The sequence below is a fragment of the Ammospiza nelsoni genome, chromosome 3 (genome assembly GCF_027579445.1).
Source record: "Ammospiza nelsoni isolate bAmmNel1 chromosome 3, bAmmNel1.pri, whole genome shotgun sequence".
Classification (NCBI taxonomy): Eukaryota; Metazoa; Chordata; class Aves; order Passeriformes; family Passerellidae; genus Ammospiza; species Ammospiza nelsoni.
Genome location: NC_080635.1, coordinates 41,357,134 through 41,376,574, shown reverse-complemented (window position 1 = coordinate 41,376,574; position 19,441 = coordinate 41,357,134). Strand labels below are relative to the sequence as shown.

Here is a 19,441-nt window from a genome sequence, read left to right as displayed (position 1 = left end):
AGTCACAACAACTAAAATTCCTGATGTTGGTCTCCACAGGTAAAGTCTCATCTCCAGACTATCATACATTGTGTTTGTTGTCTTTCCTGTTCCTAAAAAAAGAACAGATGTTTGCACTTTCTTGCAACCTCCCCAGCAGTTGTAGACACTCCTAGGATGGCATTTTATGTTGTGGAATACAGTCCATAACTGCACAGTTTAATACCACACTGTTAAAGTCGCTCACCTTCTTCATCACCTTGAGGCTGAGTCTCCAGGGCAGGAGCTGAGGCATCATCTGAATTCAGAATGGAAAAGATTTGCAAGGAGACTACAATTATGAGAGTAAGCTAAATAAGTGTACATACATGATTGAAAATAATGATTTGCACATAGCCCCGGCCAGTAAACAATAATTTAAACATTCTTTATAGGCAGTACACAGCATACATATATTAAATATAAAGACTATGTTTTATAAATGGAAAGGGGTTTGAGGTTATGGATTATGAATTTATTGCAAGTTCTTTGGTGATGCATGAAGTGATCAGGTTGCTCTCTGGAGTGTAATTCTTCACTTCTAATGCTGCACACTGATACCTAAAGATTATAACTGAAAAATGAGCATTTCTAAAGAAAATAATTAGATAAATATATAGAAGAAGTGAGACCTGCAAAAGCAAAAACAGTCTGGAAGGAATGAGTGGCTGCAGACACCTTAAAATCAAAGGGAATTTTAAGTACAGCAGGATGTATTCAAGAATCAAGTTGATTTACAAGTAAGATTCACAGATTATATAACCAGAATATTGTTTGCACAACTGTTATCCTCTGGTTAGCATTCTCCATCCACCCACTAGCAACCATTGCTGCAAGAAATGAGGGAGGGAAAATTACAGAAATGACAAGAAGATGTGAGTCATTTTAGGTTCAGTAAAACACTGTGGACGTAGTGCTGGAAAAGAAAAATTAAACACAAAAAACTATTTAAACAAGCTTTTGCTAAACAGAGTGGCACCAAAGACCCATCTTTATTATGTTTTTGTTATTTAAAACTATTGCAGATGTGGGGTAAATATGACTCAGGAGACCATGCTAGTACATATTTTCCAGTCATATTTTCCTGTGGCATGGAGCTAACTCCAAGACCAAGGTGTACTGCAGTAAACAGCATCTTCCGTGCAATGGTTTTATGACCATTTCTTGCAGTTTCACAAGTGGATGTCAGACCAAAATAGTTTCCAGATTGTTTTCTTGGCATTTTCATGGAAGACAGAATCAAAGGTAACTGAGAAGCTACTTCTGGCGTGTAGCCTTACCTGGGTAAAAGGAAGCAGCAGCTTTTAGGCTAACACACTATCTCTTTCCTTTCCTTTCTGCTAGTGCAATTCCAAGAGTCTCCTGCTCTCTTTGCTATCACCGTCAGTGCTTGCAGTAGTTTTAATTCTGTGTTGCCTTTAAATCATGCAAAAGGCTTGGGGTCACTCTGACCTTTGCCTCTAAGGGTCACAGTCTAGGTGACAGCAAATACAGACACCAAGCAGATATTGATAGCAGGTAAAACCAAATTTCTAGCCATGGAATAGTGATCTTTATACAAAACCAAAGGAGCAGCAGCGGGAGGTTATTTTCAATGCAAAATGATCTAACCAAGGCATAAGGAGATTTATTTTAAGAGTGCTCGTTCTTCGTGTCCACACAATGGCAGGATTCTTTGCTCCAATATTATGAAAGACTGTCACTCCTCATTAGTTTTGCTGGCATTTCTGTGGTATCCTCTGGGTGGTGGAATAAGACCATCGATTAATTTCAGAGAGGCCATCAAGCATCCTACTGTACTGAAAATCAAGACACATATTTAGATCATCAATCAGTACGTGATTCAGGAAACCCACTATTTCAGAAAGCAACTTACGGTAGGCAGATATTACCCAGAGCCAAGCCAGAAACTGGGTCTGCATTTAAATGACACTTTTGTAATCATCTTTTGGTACACAATTTCAGTTTGTGACACATTTAATCTTATGCGATTACCTGAAATTCAGCATAATGCTGCAAATCAGTGATAATCGGCCCAATCAAAATCAGGCTCCTGAACTTTGTAAAAGAAGCATTTAAAACAGTTTTGGTGTTGCTGTTGTTGTAATACAACATATTTTCAATGACTGATATGAATTAGATATCTCACAGACTAATTGCACAATTCTTCCTGGCTGGCACATTCACACTAGTCTGTGTATTTAAACATAAACCTGTTTAAATTCTGTTTGCTGTCAGAGTTCAAGAACACAGTCCTGCAGTCAGTTAAGAATCAAAAAAAGGGATGTGATCCCAACTCTGACACCTGTGCTTTTCAGAGTATAAATATTTTCCTTGGATAGAGGAAAGAACTGTGGAGCCAGAGAACTTACTTAAGGGAATAAATTTTAAGCTTCATTTCTGTTCAGTTTAATGTTTAAATTTACAAACATGCTAACAGAGCCCCTGATCTCCAATATCTGCAGCTGGAAGTTTTCTTTCAGTATTGGAACACCCAGAGAAAGCAAGGTGCACAAGTACAACAGATATGGCTCACCAGCTCCATATCTATGAGATATCTTGGAAGGGGAGGCTGTCTCAAATCTATGCTGTCTCTTGAGGAGAATCCTCGAGACCACACCTTGAAGGTCTAAAGCACGTCCTCTGGAGCACTGAGAACCCTGTGAACCAGTCTAAGCTTTCTGGGCCACAATATGGGCAGACACCCTTTGTTACTCCACAGGAACATGTGGAGGAAAGAGGAGCAGAGTGTTACGGTTGTTGCAAAAAAATACTACTCTGCCCTTGCAAGCTGAGCTACAAAATATGTTTTACCACACTGGCTGTGAAGCTGAAGCACAGCTCCTTAACTCACATAGGTATATGATCCTGGTCCCTACTCTGTGGGAGTCCCTAAAGAATTTGGGATGTCTCTGACAACACTACTCTATTTAAAGCATAAGGCAGTATTCATCTGGAAGAGGGGTGAGGAGAGGAAGACAGCAGCATTTGAGAAGAAGCAGGGACCACCTGGGAACCAGATCAGAAGTTTTTAATGTTGCAGACTTGTGCTGGAGAACAAAAACCAGGCATGAGTAAAATGCAATCATGTCACCTAAAACACAAATATACGTGGTAAGAAGGGAGATTTGATAAACTGTGTTCATTTCCTTGTTCTATGACTGTTTGTTCAGGGTTCAGTAGTTCAGCCATCACAGCCACTAACAAAAATAAAGGATACCAGTCAAGTTTTATACATGGGATAGATCATTCCATTCAAAGCTGAAAATGAAAGTCCAGACTGGAAGAAAATGGGCAACCTAAAGTTAGTAGAACCCACAATTTGTCTGGAAATGCATGAAGGACCAATTTTTCAGTACTTTGTAATTATTAGCCTTAAAGAAGTACTGATTTTTTTAGCCTAACACCATTATAGTTTATTTAAATGTTAGTTTTATTGCAATGCTGCAAAAGCACCTGTAAAACAAATTGAATTATATTTACTATGCATCAAACAGAGAGGTATTAACATTAGGACAAAAGTGAGTAACTTGTTTAAAATTAATTTATGCAGTGTAACTGATGGAAATATCCAGTATGTTGTTTTCAGCTGAATCTAGAATTCTTTCAAGTGTTTGGAGAGTGTAAACTTTGATTTTGTTTAGAGCATAGACATCTCATTCATTTTAGTCTACGAACTATGTCATATTCACATCAGATTTTGTTCTGCCAAAAAGATATACATCATGACCTATATCAAACAACAACCTTCTGGCCATAATTATAAGCCATCAGATGAATTAATCTCAATATAAAGTGCGGGGTCCAAGATGACTCAAGCACTGATTGCTATGGAAATAAAGTGAGAAATCCAGTTCCCAAGATTTTGGGACTGAAGAATGTTGTCTTTATCAAACAGACAGAATAATCTGTCCTCCAGAAAAAGCAAAAAGTATGGGAAAATATTTCAGAGTATGGAATTGGGAAGAAAAGTTGTTGAGACTAGAAAAACATAGTGTCTATGCATACATATATATATATTTATACTTATAAGTTTACTAAATATCTGCAACGCAAATATAAAATTGATAACATGCATGCATTTATATTACATATGCAGCTATAATGCATCATAAATTTATATTGATAATTTAAATATATGGAAATAGTAGTATATTGATAATTTAAATATATAGTGCATAGTAGTGTCTCCCACAGCTATTTTAGCTTCTATTTAAAGGCCAACTAAGATATTTACCTGTTTTGCCTGCTCCTTCTCGTTGTGGCAGCTTCTCACTCACTGAACCTACAATTGGAAAAAGGAATTAACCAGAAAAATATTATTTTCACTTCTAATATGCCATCTAAGAAACACAGTTCTACTGTAATGATTCATTTTTGTATATTACAGCAATAAATATCAGCAAATTCTTCCTTTGCAATCCAAAGGTTTTAGCTTTGCCTGACCTCTGCATTTGTGCACAATCTATACACTGCCAGACTCCATTTCTTGGCCAACACAAGACTTGAGAAAGAGGCAGCATTAAACACTACATAGACACAAGTCCAAGAACATGCTCATGTGCTGCAGGATGACCCTTTCCCTTCCCCAGTGCCCCAGCAAGGACAGGTTCTGCAGGAAGGAGCATCACCCCAGAGCCACTCCCTTGCTGTCCCTCGTACAGGGCAGCTCTCTCCCTCTGCTCAGTTTTGCCCTCACACATCAGATGCTCTGAGGGGCTTTTTCAGCCTCTAGACCAGGCCTGGCTCAGATTAAAAACTGTCCTTTTCTGCTTTAAAGGCCTCACACAAAACCTTGTGGAAACCCTATGCTGGTGTGGCAAAGCGTTTGTGTCCTGGGGGGAACACAGAGCCCTATCCTGACTCTGAGCCTGAGCTCATCCCCAGAGATGTGGTCCATGGGAGAAGAGACGGTAGGGGTGAGAAGGGAGTCAAGAAGATTACAAGAGATGGGTTTTCACAGCTTGTTCTACCAGCCTGGACTCCAACCCAACACAGAACCCAGCCTTGCTTTCAAGCCATTGAGTAATGGAGAATCCACTAATTTTCTTCGTAGTTTTCAAGGGGGCACTTGTCCTTAGGGTTTAAAACAGAAATCCTTCCTTATTTCTTGCTTATGTGCCATTTCCAATTTTATTATTTTAATTACTAGACACTTTTTAACAATTTATCTATCTCTGCTGCATTGAAAATCACCTTTAAAAGTGATATTTTTCTCTCTGAAGAGCCACATGGAGTGATCAAATATTAAAAACATGAAATCTTTCCAGTCTCTTCTTATACAACACACCTGCTATAATTAAAAGAAAAAACACCAAAAAAACGCTCATCTGACACATCTGACAGATGCTTGTATGTGTGTGAAATAATTTATCTGCCTTAATTTTCTTAATTTATTAAGTTATTGGAATACCTACGATCACTGTGTTTAAAAAAAAAATAAAGGAAACCCAAACCTTGCAGCACAATACTTGTGTTCTAAAAGGACAATTTAAATAAGAGAACTCACTAAATCACAGGCCTTGCTTACCATGCTGAACTGATGGTTACTTCTGCAGGAAGTTTAGACAAGGAGTTTGCCAGAGGGGAGATGCCTAACATTACAAATCAGCCCTCCTGATTTTAAAGCCTCCATAAAAGAATACATAGCACTGTAGCCAAGACAGTAACCTTCTGATGGATTCAGCTCTTAATACAGCTTTATATATCCAAATTACAGCTTTGTATATTCACATTTAAATGTTCTTGTTTACACTTGTTTCCTTTTATGGCAATAGTGTATTTTAATGTATTTTCACTATATAATGTTTGAGTCACCAGAAATTGAATAAACTTAGTGATGCATCAGTATTAATTGAGGCGAGAAAAAGAAAGTCACATCACTGTAGGAATTGTATCTCCAAGGGTGTTTGGGAGAGCTTGTTCTAAATGGGCTCCAATACTAATCCATGCTGCTCACTCTGAAAAGGAGGCAGATTTTATATTTATGCTGAAGCCAGAAGATCTGAGTTTTTATTGCTTGGCTTGCATTTGATAAAAGGCTCAGCTCAAACTCAAATAAAATGTTCCAGTGTTCGGAAGTACTACACACAAAATTACAGGTTTTTCTAATTGCAGCAAATACTAGTGATCCAATCTTTCCTCAAATTTCATCCAGCTACCATTAACTCTGTAGTTTCTGAATTTCATTTTGGTTCACAGACTTATAATTATAATTTTCTTGCAAACCCAGATACTTTAGGCCCAACTCTCAGTCACACAAGCGTTTTAAACAGACTTTTCATTTGTGAGTAGAAATGATGTCTCAGCAGGGGCAATGTGTGTGATGAACTGCTACTGATACTCACTCTGCTCCAGTTTGGCACCAGTGCTGTCTCTCTATGTACATTAGAACTATTAGTACAAATTGAACTCAGTTTATACATAAGTAATTTAACACATTGGTGAAATTTATATAATATCACACATCTTAAACTAAAAGCAGAAAAATCTTTCCAGATGCATTCACATTACTTCATCTATATGAGAAACGGTGAGAATGACTAAAGTCTGAGAGAATTGAATTTTATTTTTTTTACCCTAAATTTTCATGAAAAAATTAGGAAAATGGATGGAGGAGGAGAATGGCATTAACTAGTACTAAAAACTAACATTATCATACCTAATCTAATTTCAGTAAGAAATTGGATGGATTCTATGAAAATTAGGTTTACTGGGCTAACATTAAGTTTTTTAATAATCTTAAGAAGTCAATTATAATATTCACAGAATTTCATATAAAAGAAAACCTGTGCCCTTAATATAGTTCCACCTGAAATTTTCAATTTAGGCAGCACAAACTTTTCTTGTTGTCTCCAAATTTGAGGTAAGGATTTATTGAGTTTGTATCTTTTTTCTACAATTTCCTGAATATATTTAAGGTAGAAGCACTTCTAGCTGAAGTGATGATAGGAAGTTGCATTTGCAAGTTTTTAGGAAATTGTGTCTTCAATATTAAGATGAATCCCCACATTTTCAGCTAGGCAGGAAACAAAACCAACTTATAACTTATCTAAAAGTCAGGCAATGCAACTGGCTTCCAAGTTTTAGTACACTGTAAGCAACCAAATCAGCACATAAATAAATATCCTTATGGAATGATGGAGGACAAGGAGGGATATTAGATTCAGCAGCATTACATCAAGAGGAAGAATTCAGCACCATTCAAGCTTGTACCCTTGCTTAGCCATCTATCTATTTATTATTCTGATCTTTTTTTTTTTTAAGGCAGACATATTCATGCCTTAGTTTATTGCAAACCCCACAATTCTATCCAATTTCATCCTAACTGCATCTGAGGCACAATAAATCTTCCAGGGAATGCGATGTGAGTTTTGTGCTTTTTGATTTTAGCATATTCATCTCCTATCATTCTGATCACATGGGACTGGGCTATTAAAAAAAAGGTGAAAGCCTATTGTTAGCCAGTTTAGATAATTATTTCTGATCTCCTACAAGAGAATATTTGATATATAATCACTGAATGCAAATATCAGGAAAGGTAAACTTACCTATCTCACCTATGGTTGTGTCTGACTCTGTCTATACAGGCAAAGAACTATGTATGAGGACTAAATATCTAGATGGTTCAAGGATGGATATTTTTCTCCAGGTAATGAAAACAATTTAATGGAAACTTTAAAAGTTTGTTGCCTTCCTAAACATATTTTTCAATCATGTTATCTGATCACAATACTATACTGGAGGAGTTCTGAATTTCTAAAGCTAGTTACTTTTAGTTTGGCCATAAAAGATGATCATGCCATCTTAATCAAAAGGGAGCAAAACTACTTCACAGAAGAACAAAATATATCTCCATACCTTTGCAGTCTCACTGGCAGCAGCCCAGCATATTTAATGGGGCCTAAACCCCCTACAATAGGCAAAGACTGTATCTTCCAATAATACAACACCTGCTTCTCAACTTCTGCCCCATTTCTCAGGACTCCCTGCCTAAGGAATTTCTGTAGTTCCCTGCAGAGCTGATAACAGAGATGGAGAGTTGTAAAAATGTCCTTTTTTTATGTCTGGTGCCCTTTAGTGAAAGTACTGGGAGACATTAATCATTTTTAAGGAGCTTTCTTTTTAATGCCACCATGGGAATGTGTTTGATTTACTGTCCCTCTCGCTATTGCTCCTGCAATAGTGAAGACTATTTTCATGGAGTGGAACAGTATTTTGAGATTTATCATGTGTGTCTTAGCAGTACCAAATGTTGATGTGGGAAAAACTGAAAAGTATGGAAGAAGAGCTTCTTTCAGATAAAGATATAGTAATTAAAGCAAAGGTTTACATAAAACAGTTGGAAAGTCCCGCATTTTTTAATGCTGCTTATGACCTTCATCCTTCCCTATCTTATGTCTCTTGCACAAAAGGCGGCTTAAATAAGAGCAACAAGAACAAGTCAATGAGCAAAAAAATGGCACAGGCAACTGTTGTTGATACACAAAAAATAGATATGGGACACTTTTTGGACCTGAGATAACTTTAGGAAACACCATGTTATTCAGCTAACCAACCTCGACAGTTAAGGAAATGTAGAGGTTGTTTTGCATATCCAGTGTCACACAGTAAATGGGAAACATGGATAGGGGTTGGAATTCCTAAACCAAACTACTAAGTGCCCATCCTAAATTTTGCTCTGTATTTCCACTATTGAAATTCAAGTTCTTCCAGACTGCCATTTTCTTCTTTCTTATTTCTGGGCATTCATCAAAGGTAGTTCCACTGGGGGAAAATGAAAGGCAAGAAATTATCCAGTAATTGCAGAACAGCACAGTTGATTAGAAATGTATTTGAACCTTATCTGAAGTTGCTGAAGAACTAACCTAGAACTGAAAATTAACTGAATATTTTCATTAAAGCAAAAAATTTTCATACATTCTATAGTAGCACAATACCTGTAAGAAAATCATTAGAAAAGCATCTTAATTGTCTGTACAAATTTTCCTCTAAAGGAAAAAGATAGCAAAAGTGATCTTGGGAGAAAAAGGTATGGTACAAGCAAGCTTAGAAATTTGTATAAACAACTTTGAAACACCTACAGCACCCAGCCTGCAGAATACAAAGAAGCAGTGAGAATAAAGAAACATGCTAGTGTCAGGATGCCACCACTGCAGGAGACCTGCCCGCATATCAGAAATAGCAAGGCAATTCCTGCATCAAGGCTAGCAAGACAAAGTGTATTGGACTAACAAGGGACAACAGTATTGGCAAAAATGGCATCTCTGTAATACTAGTTGAAACAGGAATATATCTACACAGTTTCAGATGACCCACTGAAGTTTGCATTACAATTCCTGTGCATAGTCGTACTAAATAAAAAAGCACAAAAGGGAATCAAAAGCGATCTGGAAAACATCAACACTCTTGGCAAGGAAAAAAAAACCCAACTCTGTTATCCTAAACAGATGGCAATTTTGAATATATACTTGGAAATGGGAGAAAGATGCAGTTGTGCATCAGACTTTCATTTTGTAATAAACGAACTAAGTTTTGCTTTATTATACCCCATAACTTTCTGAGAAAATCTGTAGCTGCCTTCTCTGTTGAATGAGAAGGTTTCTCCAGATCTCTCAAAACTGAGTCCTTAGCCAATACCACTGTAAAATCCCCTAGCATTTCAAGTCTTCCTTCCAAACTCTGCTGTGGCTGGACTTCTTTCCTGAGGGACAAAGCAGAAGTGATGAACTGTAAAACATGAGCAGGGGACGAAATGTGCAGAGATAATCCCACAAGGTCTCATAACAAGTGAAAAGTTACCCAAAATCTTTCCATGGATCAAAATCAGACTCTGAATACTCACCTGTGCCCTGGAACAGTTTATTTATCTCTGAGCTACTAAATTCAATTTGAGTGCTATTATGACCTTCACCTTAGCATTTCTGTAAAAACAAATTCCCTTCCCATCCCTCCAAAATTGAGCTGAAGCCGTCTGGCAGTTTATCTGCTAGGCACATGAATATGCCTTTGAGATGAACTAAGGTTAGGTTCCTGTAGTGATATAGAATAATTCTCATATTAATTGATCAATTTTCTGGGAACTACACTGCAGTTGCTCCTCAGTAATATCAGTACAAATACAAAAAGTGAAAACATAACAAATAATTCAACATTTTGAGCCAAAATAGTGCCATGTGTTATAAGACACCTGACAAACAATTATTTATTGAACTTTCAGCATAACCCTTTTTTCACTGATGTCAGTGAAAGGACCAGCAGGGAGGGTATAAATGGAGGATATAAAAATGGACTTTGCAGAGACAGAAACAAAGGTGCACTCTCAGAGAAGCTCTGGCTATGGACATGTAAAAACATCTTTACTCAAAATTACACTGAAGCACTAAAGTGCTGTCCTAGCCATAGCATCATAGAATCACAGAATGATTTGCAAGAGAGTTTAAAGTTTATCTCATTCCAAACCCCTTGCCACAGGCAGGGACACTTTCCACTAGACCAGGCTGCTCAGACCCCCATGCAGCCCAGCCCCGAACATTTCCAAGGATGGCACATCCACAATTAAAGACACATCCATGTGTCCTCTGAAGATGCGATCAGTTATAATTGATAATAACACTAAAATGAAAATGAATGCACATTTTCCACTATTTAAGGTTTCTGAATATTTTAAATTATTTTTTACAATTGAGTCTTGTTTCGCAGTGACTTTTCAGACTGGATTAAAAGGAATATTCTGAAGAGTATTATTTCTGAATAAAGTTCACCTACAGGCAAGATGTGGGAAAATTCTGCAAGTCATTTTAACTAGAAAGACCTTAAAAATAAAAATAACTATCTATAAACTTTGCTGAAACTTCTGCAGTGGTCTCTTCCTTCCTCCATCTATTTATTAAAAACATCAAGCTTGTACTTGAATGATTGAAGTAGACCAGGACAGGTAAATTCCCTGATTCACTTTCTTTTTCAGCTTTGTTCACATTGCAGGATTGGCTTTTTAAAGCTATGTCTTCCACTTTCTGACAGAGAATGGTGCCGCAGCACAAATAGTTATACAATATACAGAGTGTGCAAATATTTGTAGAGCTATTTCTGTAAAATTCCCTCAACCTCAAGGGGCATGAACAGCGATTCTGACAACCATTCATACACTCGGGATTTGTATTTATCATAAGTGTTAATGAAATAGGGTCAGAAGCAAACCCCTGAAAAACAGAACCTGTTAATTGTCCTGATGAAAGACAAAAGACAGCCTGCAAGGCAGCGAGTTCGATTTACCAGTTAATTTCTGCAGGCAATTTTTAAATTTTGCTCTTAATGTTTTTATTTTATTATTTCTCCTCTGGATTTGGTCATTTGTGGAATGTGCTGTGGGAGTTCTTTCACTGGGCTATGTTTCAAATGGGCAGTCCCACTATGTTTTTTTCTGTACTCTAAATATTGAATTATCAAAAAATGCAAATCCCTCTGAAATGTTTTTGCAATGAGTTTTTGTGCAAGAGGAATTATAACATAAAGTGATATATCAGCAACTCGGTCACCTGGTTTCATATGTGGACACACAAATATGGTATAAATGACTGCTGCAGAAAATCTTCAAGAACTAGATTAATGTACAAATAAAGTAGATGGATCCCAGAATCACAGGAAGGTTTAAGGTGGCAGTGACCTCAGACTTCATGCATGGCTACATGAAAAGCTAGACCAAACTTCTCAGAGCCTCATCCAGCTGAATTTTACCAAACCCCAAGGATGGGGCATCCACAGGGCATCCACCACCACCTGTTTCTGGACTGAACCACTCTTCTAGTGAAAACTCCTTTTGCTTAAGTCTAATCAGATCCCACAGATAAACTGCTGTTCATGGCATACCACCATAACCTAGCCAGACAAACAAGACTTACCTGGGCAGCGTGGAGTTTTGTGGGCCACAGCAGTACCACTGATGGGACGGCCATTGGGAGTGACACACCAGCAGTATCCAGTGTAACTGTGGCACTGAACCTGTCAGAAACAACAAGAGCCATGTGCAGCTTGTCAGACACATGCCTGTTATCCCACAGCACTCATGGCACGTGAGTACAGAAACTTATCCAGCAAACTGTATGGATAAAACTTAGAACAATAAACCACCATGGGCCCATCTCAGTCCTACATATGATTTTTTAGCATAAAGCATATTTCAGGCTATGTGTGGTAGGTCCTTCAGAATCAAATGGAAGAGAAAACTATTGAACTATGTGGTTGTTTACACCCTGTCTTGGACAAGTGAGGTGCAGGTGTTATAAAAACCTCACAAGGAAGTTCCTCAAGGGACACATAAACTGTTCCTGAAACAAGCAATCCTGAGTTTTTTCCCACATAGAGAACATATTATTCCACCCACTGAAGGAGCAGGACAGAGTGCTTCTGCCAGCATTATTCATATCCCAAGCTGTCAGAAAGGAAACTCTTGGAATTCCTCTTAAAAATCAATTGCATTATATTTTCTAAGGGCCAATATCGCTTGCCTCATCATTCTTAAAAAAAGAAAAGTTGTCTTCTGCACAACTCCAGGATCAAAATGCAGTACAGAGGGGACAGAAGGCGATCATGATTGGAAAATATACCTCAGGATAAGCTTCTAACTGTGTTCCTTCTGAATTCCGTGATCTAAGTAAATCAGTTTCAGGCCACATGCTTGTGAAGAAATTAAGCAGAGAATATAGAAGGATTCTGTATGATTCATGATTTAGCACTTAAGATATGGATTCCAGTTGCAAGATTTCTGGTTCAAATCAGGAACAGATCACAAATTCCAAGCATTTTACCATCTGATGAGTATTCAGGGGGCTACAAGAATGATTCAGCTGCCTCATCCTAGAAGAACAGGGAGTGTATTACACGAACAGTGGTAATGTTTGGCTCTTTTGCTGGCCAACTGTGAAAAAGAGAACAAGGACTCAACACATAACACAGATTTTCCTACCTTTTTTTTTTTTTTTTGACGTGTTGGTACAAATTACATTTAATTTTGAAATTACATTTCCCTCCATTACATTTGTCTCTTCCTTGGCCTTTTCAAACACACATACTCTGACCTTCCAGTCATGCAAGACACGGAATAAAAAATTTTCAACCTGACTATATGTGCCATCATCATTGCATTCTGGGATGAACACTTGCTGAAATTCTTTGCGTGCTTGTTCTTGGGTGTACTTCCTCTCAGCCACACACCTGGAAACATCTAGAGAAAGAGAAAACGTAATTCAGTTGGATTGGCAATATGAAAAAAAGATAGGTGATCATCCATATTATGAAAGACAACCCTGAGACTTGTGCAAAGAGAGTAAGAATTTTAATAAGTGAAAATGTACAAGCAACTTGCATTATTTTTAAAGAAAACAAACCAATGCAGGACAATAATTTCTGGACAATAAACCATAATGGGGAAATGAAATTGAGAGATGCCTGGACAGACAAACTTTCTGTTCCAAATGCCACCAAGGAGGAGAAGCCCAATCAGAGCTTTTCCTCTTAATTTAACACAGCAATAGCTGCCACACTGCACACACCACAATATTCTTTCAGAGATGTTGGCAACAACAGCTTTCTAGTGCTTCAGGAAAGGCAAAGGAGGCAGCAGGAGCACAGCTGCCTTGCACTTCCTACTTACTGCAGCTAGGCAGCAACTTCAGCTGTAACTACAGATGTCACCACCAGGCTGGTAAAATAAAAATATATATGTGCACACTGTACAGTGCAGGAACTTATTGGGAAGGTGATGAAATAATAATTTTGGACGTTAATGATTCATATTGTGCTAAAATTCAATGTGACATTTTATGATTTAATCATGGGACATCAAGCCTACCACATGGTCTGTTTTGTCCACTGTGAGGTCTCTTGCACCACCTCCTTTGTTACTTGGTGTTGGTCTCCATCCAAGAGACCAAACAGCAAACCAGCCAGCTTTAATTTGGTGGAGTTTCTATTGTCTAACAAACCATATTGTCTACTACATATACTTTATGTCAGTTATGCAGCCAAGAGCTTAAAAAAGACACATAACATAAGTTGTTGTACCTTTTACACTACAAATTTTAGCATGTTGCTGATGCAGAATCAGAACTGCAGAATCTGCTTGAGCTAAGCAATTTCAGGAAAAATGAGAATACCAGGCAAGCTTAAGGTAGTATTAATGACTTCAAGATGTGACTGTAACATCTGAATTAGAACGATTTCAAACACGCAAGCAGAGAAATTTGCTGCCTCTGATCCCTGTTGGTTCAAAGACTCTTTGACAGAAAGTGGTAAATCCCATTTTAAGGCTAAACTTGTTCACTGATTACCTGTGAGACAGTGGTGTTGTGGTGATTCATTAAAGCTTGTGCAGTTCTTCAAAAGCATGGGAACAGCCTTTCTAATCCATGCAAGGTGCAAATTAAACAGAATCTGAACAGTGAATCAACTGCACTTGACAGAAGTTTGCATTCCTAGGAGCACACAGGTGAGCCAGCTGAATTCCCAGTCCCGCAAGCACCCTCTCTGTGCCAGTGTGATCCAGACACACATTCTCAGAACCAGCCTGGAAACTCAGTGAAATGGCAGAAGTTTCTTTTTACAGGGTAGATCCTTCACTTGTCACTCCCACTGAGCTTTGGATAACTCACTTGGCAACATTAGCATTAAAAAATCCCTTCAAGTCCTAGGTAATCTGGTGTGGAAATGTAGTGTGGAAGTCTAGCATAATGAGGACAGAAACTTGTTCTCAGCATCTGCATTCTGAAAATAAAATTGGGGCCCCTTAGTTCTATTCTTCCTATTTCCCTCCTGATCTTCGATTCATGTGCACTAGTTCTGTGTGTTAGTTTACTCTTCTCAAAGGAGCACTATGAGAGTTCATGCTGCTCATATGCCCCAAATACAAATAGTTTCACTCTGAAAAACTATGTTTCAGTCTTAGCATAATTAATTGTATTCTGCTGTTTCAGGAGGGACACTTACAGAGATGAAATGATAACTGGAAGGGAAAGAGAAGTTCAAGCATCCAGAAATGTGAGAAAGAAAAATAATAAGGAACTGAATTCATTTGTATTACAGGACTTTAATAGCTGTTTTTGTTTTGTTTTTTTTTTTTTTTTTCTCCAAGGGAGAAGTATAATCAATGTACTGTACAGCTCAGGTAAAATCTGTTAATGTGTGCACTGCCAAAGATTTTTTTGGGGGAAAAAAAAAAAAGAGTCATTTTAAGCAAGCTTTGGTGTCGTAAGCATTCTTCTGAGCATGGTTTGGTTATACAGTACTTAATAACATGTGGTTTTAATGTAGCTAGTATTTTAACTGAAAATAAATCACTCCTTTGTTGGACCTCTGTCCTCGTTTTTCTAGAATGACATGTGGTTTAAATGTCTAAAAGGAAAAGTGATATAAATTCCATCACATAAGGTCTCTGGTATAGAACCAGCAGAGTTGTAAATTATCTTCAATAGTTGAATTATCATAAAAATATGCCAAGAAGAGTTCTCCAAAGCTGTCCACCACTTGTTCCTAAACAGCCTGATGCTGTAAAGGCCTCATATTCATGGATGATCTAATATGCTTTAAAATCAGCAGTCACCAAATTTATTGGAATATAAAATTCACATTTGAAGTCTTATTTTGGATTATATAACCATGGAAATATTTTAAACCTGTTGGATATTACTGTGCTTCAGTATACACAAAATAAAACCACGAGGAAGGTATCTTATCAAGTTAAGGATCTGAAAGTGTAGAAAGTCAAAATATTATTTCCAGTTCTGTTGACCATTAAATTGTTAATTCAGAGGAGCTAAGTTCCTTCAAATAAAAAAGAGGCCATTGAAAAAAGAAATTATAATATTTTCTATAAATTTGTAAGATTACACCATCTGATTATCTGCCTCTGTGCCCTGGTTGCGATGCCCTAAAAATCTGTTGCATAACTTCCAGAAATTTTTCCAAGGAAAAAGAATTCAAGACATTTAAGGCCTATACATTTATGCAAAATAACAGCTGAAAAAGGATGAAAAAATTATTTCCTGACATGACTGAAGAAAGGCTGAAACGTGAGTTCACATCAAAATAGCAGACAAGAGATAGTTGCAGGGAAAACTTGCAGCTCCTTACATGCATAAATAAGTGATGGGTGACATCCTAATCCATAGGGAGATAAACCTTCAACATGACCATTGCTCAGGACCATTGAGGAAAGGCAAATCTGGGATTCTCTGTACAAAGTCTCCTTTGACTGCACCCAGACAATTCTTGTCTACAGACTCCTCTGTGCACCTTGTAGAAGTTCAGGTAATGCTGCACATGAAACTCAAATTAATAGGATGAGTCTAGATTTATGTGTTTTGCCAGAATTTAATTTACATAAATGAATCAGTCAATAAATAAATACATCTAAGGGGATGGGTAACAGTAAAGTCTCACACACAGATACAACTTTGCTATTTATCTAGGATCATTCAGATCAGGACAGACCCTGATTATTTTGAAATTAAGACCAAGAATGAAAGGTGATGGGACTGACCCAGTACCTCTGTGCTGATTAATCAGCCCACAGCTTCTGACTTATCAGCATTGCCCTTTACAAAAGCAGGCTAGAGCCTTACAAGGTGAGCAGTGTCCCTCTGGTGACAAATCTGAGAGCAGAGGGGACTCTGTGGCTGTAAAGTTGTGGAAGGATGACAAGCACTGTGTAATGCAGCAAAACTTTTTTTTTTTTTAATCTGTTTTTGTTTCAATTTTTGGAGCTTTCTAGTGGAAAAATAAGGGGCTTGAAACTGTTATAAGTTTCTTATTAGAATTCCCACTATACTTTATTTCTCTTCCTAACTAAAGTATTAATAAGGAAGCCAGCAGGCTCAAACTGGATTCTGGAATATGACCTGGTGAAAAGGCCATTAGCTTCTAAGACCGGTTAAAATCTGGCTGAAATGCAGCCTAATTTGGCTATAGTCATACAATGAGAAGAACTAATTTTGCAAAGTTGCATGTCCAGCTGTAATTTGGAATTGTGTCAATGACTAACTCAGTGAGACTTTATCCTCTCAACTCCAGGTAAATGGGCTTTTACATCCCACAGCCTTGCGGGGAATCAGAAAAAAAAATATCTCCTGGCATAGAAATTGAGCATGAGTTTACCTTAAATCAGCTCACTGGGACTCTGTTAGCTGTCAAACTGGATTGGTACAAGGCTCATTGCATTTTAGCACTGCATGCTGGCCAATGTGTTGATTGTACCTCTGTGACTTAGCACCAGGACTGCAAAAGCAACCAGAGGTTTAATAAGATGAACACATCTTGAGGTGTACAACAGAAGATAAAAATGAGTATATGGGAGTGGACAGAAATGCACAGGACTTATGAGAATACAGAGCTGTAGCTGTTTGGGCAGGTCTTTCTGAATTGCCCTAGTGACAATTCTGACTTCCAGGAGGGACCGGTGACCAGAAAGCACAAACAAAATAAAAAGTCATCTTAATTCTGATCTAAGTTTCTCAGTGCAACAGGGAAAACTTTCACCTGTGAAGTGGTGCCACTACATTGCTGCAGGACCTTCCTGAGATAGAACTGAAGTAAACAGGAAATTCTGGAAATAGAGTTAACCTCACAAACAGTACCAGCCTGACTTGGAACTAATCTCATTTTATGCTTTATTTCCAACAGTACAGCTCCGAAAACACTGAGCTTCAGGGAAAAAACATGCACCAACTTCAACTGTGCTGGCTAATCCTTGAATAATATATCAAACAGAGGGAAGTTTATTACTGCAAAGTAGAAGTTTATCATTATAACAATGACACAAACTCCTCAAGGGTGTAAACACCATCTCTAAAGTGACATTCAGTACAATTGATTTACAAGCATTTTGGGGCTCTATAGGGAGTTCTAACCCAGATTCTCTCATGGAAAAGTAAACAGCTTGCCAAAAGTATACATAAATCTCTTGCAAAGATTTCAATTTAGTTCATCCAGTATTTTTTTAGTTTGCTATGCATCAGAGTAGGAATAAAAATCTCTTTCTCAGTCCAAATACATGGAGCAAACTTTGCTTGCTTTGCAAGAGATTATTGTGTTTGACACAACCTTGTTATTTATTTATGAAAAAATACACTTCATCCTTTACTTACTTATTTTATTATAAATGGAATATTCTGTTGAACATATCAGAAACATTTATTACTTTGTAAAAACTATATATGAAGTGGTTAACTTAATCATTTGATGGTTTCCTTGAGAGCTTCCCACAGAGTCAGCTGTTCTTACACTAAAGAGAAATCCTTTCTAAAGTCACATAGATGTGAACAACCAGACCTAGTGTAGACACACATAATCCAAACACCTTTCACTGCTTCCCTTTGCACCTCTATTGTGCCAGAATACCTGTGTACACTTGTCCTTAAACTTAGAAACATGCAGTGCAACAAGCTCTTTCAAGTTAGCTGTTCACCTGAGCATTTACTGAATTGTCCTACCAACCAGAATTTATTTCTGCTTCTGTGCTTCTTTCCCACTGCTGTACCTTTTTGGTAACCGGTAGTGATATGATAAAAGTCAAACAATCTTAATTTGCAGTTAATTTAGCACAAACATTTTATTCAGAGCACAGGACACCACTTGTTTATGGAATAAACCACTCATGAAAATTTCCCATTCTATTTGACCTAGGTCAATGTATATTGTAAAGAACTGATTGTGTCTAACAGCAAAGCAGATAAAAAGCTGTAGCCTCTAGTGATAGGAAACACGTAGCAAACTATACATGCTGAAAGAATCAGTTTTAAAGATGCAGGAATATTAGCCTCTTGGGTTGGAAAGGATGTCAGCACAGACATTTAGCCTGACACAACCATAAAATAATGACTTGCTGCTTCGTGACAAGAGCTGGCCAACTCTTTCACTATTTATTTTTATAGTTGCTTTCTGGATTCAAACAAAACAGCAGCGCAATCTTAGCCTAAACCCTCCTCTATTGGCATCTAACAGTCAGAGCCAGGCAGTGTGGGGTTTCTTTGTTGTTTTCTTTTTGCTTTTGCTTTTTCTTTTCTCCCCCTACATTTAGCAACCACACAGCCATTTAGATATCTAAGCTCTAAGATAAAATAAGGAATGCTGTGCTGGATTCCCTCTTGGCACACTATTTCACTTTGCTAACAGTCACATTTGGAGAGATACAGTCTGATTAGAACTGAATCAAATACTTCAAGAAAAACTAAAGCAACAGCTTTCCCATTTTTTAGATGCCAAAGGCTACATTGGCTTTCTGAGAAGAGCAGAGATTTGATAGTTTGGATAAGTCTATTTTGCTAATTCTTGCACTGAAATCTGAGAAGGTTTGCAAAGGTTTGTGGTTCTTAGTCTTTGGTGTAGTATTATTGCTTTAGCACTCTCCACTTCTTCTAGGACCTTCATTTTT

General features: G+C 37.6%; 1 protein-coding gene across 6 annotated transcripts in view; it reads right to left on the bottom strand.

Annotated features, from left to right (window-relative positions):
• Nucleotides 1–19,441, bottom strand: part of SMOC2 (SPARC related modular calcium binding 2) — a 138,065-nt gene that overhangs the window by 67,396 nt on the left and 51,228 nt on the right. For 4 of the 6 annotated variants that reach the window (XM_059469401.1, XM_059469402.1, XM_059469403.1 and 1 more), the window contains exons 3-6: nucleotides 13,134–13,240; nucleotides 11,919–12,018; nucleotides 4,256–4,303; nucleotides 227–310 (exon numbers count right to left, since the gene is read on the bottom strand). In XM_059469401.1, the coding sequence (XP_059325384.1) occupies nucleotides 227–310; nucleotides 4,256–4,303; nucleotides 11,919–12,018; nucleotides 13,134–13,240 (339 nt within the window). The remainder of the gene's footprint in view (nucleotides 1–226; nucleotides 311–4,255; nucleotides 4,304–11,918; nucleotides 12,019–13,133; nucleotides 13,241–19,441) is intronic. The other 2 variants (XM_059469405.1, XM_059469406.1) reach the window with 1 other exon arrangement.